This window comes from Globicephala melas, chromosome 3 (genome assembly GCF_963455315.2).
Source record: "Globicephala melas chromosome 3, mGloMel1.2, whole genome shotgun sequence".
Classification (NCBI taxonomy): domain Eukaryota; kingdom Metazoa; phylum Chordata; class Mammalia; order Artiodactyla; family Delphinidae; genus Globicephala; species Globicephala melas.
This window is the reverse complement of record NC_083316.1, coordinates 114,916,909-114,924,569: the sequence shown is the minus strand read 5'-3', so window position 1 is coordinate 114,924,569 and position 7,661 is coordinate 114,916,909. Positions and strand designations below refer to the sequence as shown.

At 45.1% G+C, this 7,661-nt stretch overlaps 1 protein-coding gene across 1 annotated transcript; it reads right to left on the bottom strand.

Moving 5' to 3' along the window:
• Nucleotides 1–388: 388 nt before the first annotated feature.
• KIF20A (kinesin family member 20A) lies at nt 389–7,661 on the bottom strand. Its single transcript, XM_030869515.2, has 18 exons — nt 7,497–7,661; nt 6,236–6,325; nt 6,014–6,133; nt 5,295–5,433; nt 5,004–5,191; nt 4,788–4,917; nt 4,412–4,606; nt 4,188–4,299; nt 4,010–4,078; nt 3,647–3,790; nt 3,340–3,505; nt 3,065–3,229; nt 2,796–2,935; nt 2,551–2,653; nt 2,035–2,233; nt 1,699–1,790; nt 1,337–1,474; nt 389–706 (listed from the first exon to the last, which is right to left on the bottom strand). Exons 1-18 carry the CDS (start codon nt 7,659–7,661, stop codon nt 389–391), a joined length of 2,673 nt encoding a protein of 890 aa, XP_030725375.1.

Genomic DNA, 7,661 nt, shown 5'->3' with positions numbered 1-7,661 from the left:
TGCCAAGCTTTCTTGGGTTAGCTGTGCACCAGTTGCTGGTCTGCACTGCCATTCCTGTGCAAAGTTCCCAGGGGCCCGAATGATACTTGATTTTCAATTTTTCTGCCCCTTTTATAATTTACTTCAATGATTATGCTAAATTTAGAATTCAAATTTAAAATGTGAACAATATCTTTATTTTAATATAACTTTTGTGTGCATAGAAACCATATAAGTAAAAAAGTGTAAGAATACATAGGTGATTATATTACAAAAGGGAGAAAAACTAATGTCTGAATATTGCATTCTGGATAGAGTTCCAGGTATATATATAGTAAAGCTTTAAAGAAACCTATTTCTTAAGCTGAGCAGCTGACCCACCTCAGGGCAATGCTCTCTCCTCACAACCTTAGTATTTTTTGCCAAAAGGCCCAGATTTGAGTAAAGGGGAGCACCGTGAGCGCAGGATCCGGGCATAAGGGCTGTAGTCTGTTGAGCTTTGGCAGGTGGGTGTTCGGGGCAGTAAGTTACGAAGAAATGGTTTCTTCCCTGGGGGCTGTTGGTTTGGTTGCTGGTTTTCCTGGTTGGCACCGAGGCGCTTTTTGGTAGAAGCCTGGCCTTGGAGTTTCAGCACAGTATGATACTGCTCCGCGATGCATGCTGCCTTCTTCCGAAGGTCCAGTTTTACTAGCATCATGTTATTCTGCAGCTCAGCCAGGGTCTGATCCTAAGGAAGATCAACAAAGTTATAGAAAACATTTCTGTCTAATGTATTAGAGAAACAGGAGGGCAAGGTAATACACACTATCCACTACTAGTTACTAAAACTGCTTTTTACAAAGATTAACTCTTTATGGTCAGAGCTTTTAACTGAATAGGAGGGTATTTTCTTTAAGACCCAAACAAATAGCACTGAATAGAAGGACCTTTTCTAACACATCAGGTGGTATGAGCTTGAATGATTTTACCTAACCTCCAAGAGCCTCATTTCCTAGGTATCAAATTAGCCTAGGATGGTTTTTTTTTTTTTACATTTGAATACATCTGGAATCAGGATGCATTTACTGATGACAGTGTCATAGCTTAATTGTTAGTGTTTTGTCTTACAATTAATTGTTTCTTATAATCTAAGCATCTTGGATGAAATATGATAGTATCTACCTCTCTAGGGTTGTTATATAACAGAAAAAGCCTACAAATTACTTAACATAATGCCTTGTACTTAGTGAATGTTTATTTTGCAAGGAAGAGAAACTCCCCTCACTATAAGATTAGCCTAAAAATCTTTACCTTTCTCTTTCTCACGTATACTCTGAAGTGGGCTGATGGGAGAAAGTGGTATATAGGCTTCCCTAACCTGTTTGATTAAGATGTCATCACATGTGGCCAAGGCTTGGCGAAGTTTTCCTGCTCCAGTGCTGTGGCAACAGGCTCTTTCTGCTGACTGGAGAGACTCACCAAGTTTCTGAAGCTCTGTCCGCAGCAGCCTTATATTCTGAAAAAGGAGGAGTAGGAACCAAATTGTGGCCAAGATCAACCAGTGATCTGGAGGAGTCGGAGAACCATTTGAAGAGAAGTAAAACTAGAAAGACTAGTCACTTGAATGAGGTAGCCATTCTCTAGGACTGCAGAGAAAACATCTTGTCCTCATATGAACCAGGGATATAGTGTTGGAAATTGCCTTAGGTGAGAGCTTTGGTAACAGAGAAAGGTAATTACCTTCTGGCCCTCCTCTAACTTCTTGTCCACATCAACGATGAAGGGCTTGGCTGAGGGTGGTGGTTCTAACATTTTCTGATATTTCTGCAGCTCTGAGAGAAGGAAACAAAAACCTTACATGTGTAGGCTTTCTAGCCTTGGACTTATCTCTTTAACTGAATTAACAGTAGCTTGCAGCAAACATAACAAGTGATGCTGTGTGCATCCTAGGATGAAAGGTCAGGGGGATGTAGCTTGGAGTTAAGGAAATTATGTTGGAGCTGGCACCAGAAGGCCCAAGTTTGAAGAACAGCTCTTCCCTGAAACTTATGCTTCCTGCCCTATCTCCTTCCTCACCTTCAGTGGTGGAGTTTAGCTCTGCTTTGCATTGTTGCAGTTTAGCTTTAATCTCCTGGAGCTGCTGGGTGGAGGCAGAAGCCGCCAACCTTTGTGACCGCCGTAGGGACAGTTCTGACACTGATTGTTGATGGGCCACTGGCTGCTGTCTGGCTTCCTTCAAGAGAGCTTCTAGCTCTTCAATCTTCTCATCCCGCTCCTAAGAAGGAAGCAGAGAGCACAATTCCATTCAGAGTCAGACGAACCCTACAGGAATAGATGACTGAACAATGAACAAAAATTTCCGTGATACATGGGCCTCAAAATCCTGTTTGTTAGCACTTACACCATTTTCTGGCCAATCAAACTCTTAATCAATTAATCAAACATAGACTGACAAGTACAAAGCACTAAGGAGACTATAGAAAGGTGAATTACATATTCCTACCCCTATGAGAGTTTATATAATCTGTTTATCTCAGGCAAGTAGCGATGGGAATCTGAGCAGCTAGTTGGGACTGGTTTAGGGCAACTCACCTGAAGTTCTTCTTGGTAAAAACTTGTCAGTGATTCCTTGAGGATCGTTAGTTTCTCTTCATACATTTCCTCTAGTAGTTCCTTTTGGGTGTCCAAATGTTCACTGTCAGAGGAGAAGAGAGAAGTGAGTGAAGATTCTGAGGAGTGAGCTTGGAGAGCAGATCTTGAGGCACTACTCCATCCTAGTCTCTGCTTCCCACCATCAGGTCTAAGTGACAGAACAAGAGGGGTTACTCAGCTGGTACCTGCACCACTGTTCCCGCTGTTGCATCTGCTCCACCATCTCATTGCAAATTTCATCACGGAGCTGCATCTCCAGCCTCAACTTTTCCTGCCGTTCTTTCAAAAGCAGTGCTTTCATGGCTCCCACCACCTGTAGAAGCTCCTAGGAGGGAAACACAGGTCAGAGGTCACTAGAAGCCCATGCCCTAAAAAGGCACAGGCCCACCTGGAAGGTAGCATGGAAAATGTATCGCCATCAAGCTGCTACACCAAAGCTTTCTTGCATTCTCACCTCCTTGCCATATGTGGAGATGTCAACTTCATTTTCAATATCATCATCAAGGCATGGGTCTGTTTTAGCTCCAGTCTCTAAGCTGGGAGATGCCCGCAGACTGTGTTCCTTGATGAATGAATGTAGCGATGGGAATCCCAGTTGCACAGGTGGAGCATGCACAAGCTAGTGAGGGGGAAAAATCTTAACTGAATCCATTACTAGTCCCTAGTAGCTTCCTTAAGTACAGGTACCAGCCCAAAGTGAGCACAGTCATCACACCTATAGCTTCTCACCTGGCTAGTAATGGCTGAGAACTTGGCCACATGAAGGGTCTCATCATAGGTAGATGCACAGGGATTCACATTGACAATCATGCAGGAGCGGCCTCGGCCTGTGAAGAAGCCTTGGAACACTCGAGTCAACTTGCTGTCACGGAAGGGAACCAGGTTCTGCTTTGACCTGGCAGGGAATCAGAGAATAGAGCTATGAGCAGAACTCCAGCCCTTGGGGGTATCCTAGCACTAGCCCCAGTGATGACCAGGAAGTCTCTTAGCAAACTGCAGAGCTCCAGGCCATCCTGGCTTGCAGTGAAAAGCTTACCGGTTCTGCTGGTTTTGGCGCAGGGCAGTAATACAGCGGCCCAAGGTGTGCAGAGAAGTGTTAATGTTTCCTGCTTCCTTCAGGCGCTCACCACTCTTTTGATCTTTGCAGCGCTCAGAACCAGCCAGATCACAGAGTGATAACCTTGAATGATGGACAGGATCTGACATAAGGATCCCACATGTTATGAGCTTTCTAGCCCTTTGTATAGTTTTAGGGAGGGGAGGACCCATGAAGAATCTCTGTACCCAAGGAAGGAGAGCATGAATCTAACGGAAGTAATTCCCCTGAGGACCACTCTCGTCCCCTCCCCCAATTACCATTTATGGCCAAGAACCCAAATTTCTAAATGGAAAAACTTACTCGCTAATCTTGGGGATTATATCCCCTTCCCCCTGAAGGTGCAGGATCCGGACTGAGAAGATGCTATGACTGGAAGTTAAGAAAGAGAGAAAAGTCACTGCATATCTTCTATGACCAGGTGGAGGACTAATGTTTCCTGGAACACACTGAAAGAAAGGCTGACTCATAACCCACCAACCTGCGGCTGGAGTTCTGGTTCAGGTGGGTGCTGGCAAAGCTCTGGTTTTTACGACCCACTTTCAGGAGTTTCCAGGCCTCCTCAGCATCCTGAACGTGAATCCAATTGAGATCTGAGAGGCCAAGGAAAGAAGGGCATACATAAGAGGGAAGCACCTAACTCTTTTCCTAGTCTCTCCCAAGGTCCCCTCCAGGGTTCATGCCAGCCTCCCTGCTTTCCCATACCTTTCACGTAGGGATTGCCATTCTGATCCTCACACAGCCGCAGTGTCTGCCTCTTGCGCTGCTGGCTATGTGGTTCTAACAGGTCATAAAGCAGTTCATTGTAGATCTCAAAGAAGGAGATCCAGATGGAGAAGCGAACATCTGCAGGGACACTTACTGGGGCAGTGTCTGGCTGTGCCCATTGGTGACTCGTTTCTGGGGAAGAAGCCAATGTACAGAGCATCAACTCAAGAGTAGTCCATCTCCCCTTTGGCCTGCAGGGGCCTCAGAAGGTGAAGCTCAGGTTGCAACCTCTGGTCTGTACCCCTGGAAGTTTTGGGGAGTAGAGAATAAGTTCCTACTGTTACTTGGCACAGAGCCCAGTCATGGTACATACCATCCAGCTGGCTACTGCTGGTAAACTGACTGGTGGAGGACAGCCCAGCAATGCCACTGTCAAAGCTGCTGCTGGTACCCATCCGACTTTCAATGTAGACATTCTTCTTCAAGGAGGTGGACAGCTCCTCCTGGAGGAGTCCAGGGATAACATAAGCACAAAACTTTCTGGAGATTTTGTCCCCCATCCCTGCCTCTGTGAACACCAACACTTTACCTCTTGGAGGCCTCCATTTAGCAGGGCTAGTTTCTTCAATTCCTCCTGCCGGATCTGCTTGCTGTCTAGCCACATTACCTCGTTGGAGAGCACAGGCTTCAGATCAGGTGTTGGATGAAGTTGGCCTTGGAGACTATTGAAAATCAGAGCCAGGGACCGGGGCAGGATCCCACCATCCTTGATGGTACCTGGAGGCATGTGAAAGGTAGACAGCTGTAGTAAGTGCTGTTCCCCAACTCAGAGCATCAAAAGGCAAAGACAGTCAGCAGTTCTGTGAGGCCTATTACTCACCTTGAATTGTGTGGGTTTTCCCTGAGTTGGTGACTCCATATGTATAGATGAGCCAGTTCTGTCCTTTAAGTACATCCTTGACCATCTCCTTCACAGTCAGGTTGAAGAAACATTCCTGGCCCACTTCTGGCCCAAAGATCTAGAGACATACCCAATTTCTCAGAGGCCCATCCTTCGTTTCCCACTTTTCTCTGTGCAGAGCCAGTAGAGATACATCCCTTCCTGGGTGGTTGGCTCTGGAGACTACTCAAGCAACTTCTTCCTGCATTGCTGCCAGCTGCTGCCTAAATACTCTCTGCCAGTCCATTTTTCATCCAAATCAACAAATACTTATGGAATGCTATCCACTAAGTCCAATGCTGCACACAAAATGGAACAACATAATGGTCACAAGCATGGGCTTGGGAGATAGATGGATCTAGACTCAAGTCCTAACTCTACCAATGACTAGCTACATGGCTTCAGCAACATTATACTCACCGAGCCACAGTATCCTTACCAGGAAATTAGGGACAATGATGATAATAATAACAATAGAGTTGTTGGGAATTAATGCACATACAGTACTTGACACACTGACTAGCACATAACAAGGGTCCCCCAGATTGTAGACCTGCATATATAAGGAGTCACAGTCAAGTAAAAAGCTTTCCTTCTAAAGAGGGAATAAAGTTGCCCCTAGGTATTGGTCCCTTGTTCACACGTCAGTAACTCCATACCTGGGAAAAGGTGAATCTGTGGGTGGCCTGTCCAATTCCTCGCTCATTGCTCTTCTGGGCAAAAGAGTCCTTGGGTGCCTGTAGGGCAAGGGTCTCTATATTCTCAATACGGACACAACCCTGAGAAGGGGGAAAACACAGTTGTCACAGAAGGAAACATTCCTGGGAACCTCTACTGTGCTGTATCATTCCACCTTGAATCCTCCCTCCTCAGAAACTTACCTGATCCTCCTGTCGTTCTAACTCTGAAGATAACAAGGGCCTGACCCTCAGGTATACCTTCACCTTCTCTGTACTATCTTCAGATGGAACCTGTGGCAGAATTCCAGGCCAATATCACAGATTAATCTCAACAGTTACTTCTGAGCAGATGGGCAAATATAGCATATTTCCTGGGAATCATGCTAACACTATCTCTATTCCACCTCATATGACTCTGTGCTATTACTTGGGTTCCATAATCATTCCAACCCACATGGAGTTTTTCAGTACTTAATCACCCTTCCTTGTCTCTTCACTATCCTGAAAACTTGGCTTACCACAGAGTATCTGAGTCAGAACTAGTTAACTGGTATGAAAATCAGCGTGTGATATAGCAAAAGACAGTAGTTAAGCACCCTGAAGGCAGACATACCTGAATTTGAGTCCCAATTTCATCATTTAGTAACTATGAGATCTTGAACAAGTTCTTTAAATTCTTTTCACCTCAGTTTCCTCATCTGTAGAGTGGGGTTAATAATAGCACCCACCACGTTCATCCAACAGATATTTAGAGATCTGTCTACTCTGGCCCAGAAATTCTAAGAGCTCTGGTAGTCCACAGTGAAGAACATTAACAAGGCTCCTGCTCTCATGAAACTTCTACAAAAGGGGAGACTTCTGAGTAGAGTTGTTCTCAATCATGGCCATTTCCCTTTCAAGGGACATTTAGTAATGTCAGGACAGGTTTCCCGGTTGTCACAAATGGTAAGCAGCTACTGACATCTAGTGGGTAGAGGCCAGGAATGCTGCTTAACGTCTTACAACGCACAGGACGGCCCTGTATAACAAAGAATTATCTGGCCCCAAATATCAATAATGCTGCAGCTGAGAAACCTCAGCTCAGCAGAAAGAAAAGCTCCTTAAATGGAAGCTGTGGTTGATATTAAAACCTGAATTTACATTCCACCTACTTAATGGCAATACGACCTTGTGCAAATTATTTAAAATGTCTGGGACTCATGGCGAAGGAGACACAACAATTGCCTTCCCTCATAGGATTAACTGAGAGTATGCATTTGAGGATGTTTCGTTAATGCAATGCAATTAATAGTTTTCTTATGGACACACAACTGTACATTTTTTACTTGTCATGCTCTTAATTTTGAGTTGATCCCTCAAACCCTAGGATTGCTGGATTTTTTACCTCATGCTACTCTGTATGGACAACTAGTAGGCTAAGGATATCACTTTCTGTCCCCAAGCCACTCTTCAACTCCTTTACCTGCTGCTTGTCTTCCAGGGAGGTGGAGATGACAGAGCAGTCTGACAGCAGGTCCTTGCGTACCACAGATCCCAAATCTGCAGCTGTGGACTCAAACATGGGGGAGACTACGACCTCCTCATCCGACAGCAAGCCGGCTGGTGGAGAAAGGATCCCTTGCGACAT

Bases quoted from the DNA above. Each gene is read 5' to 3' on its own strand.
- KIF20A (XM_030869515.2), bottom strand. From the start codon at position 7,661: ATGTCGCAAGGGATCCTTTCTCCACCAGCCGGCTTGCTGTCGGATGAG. The intron at 3,506-3,646 runs GTAAGCTTTTCA...ATTCCCTGCCAG, and splicing joins CGCCAAAACCAGCAGAACCG to GTCAAAGCAGAACCTGGTTC. The intron at 2,654-2,795 runs GTACCAGCTGAG...CTCCTCTGACAG, and splicing joins CAGCGGGAACAGTGGTGCAG to TGAACATTTGGACACCCAAA.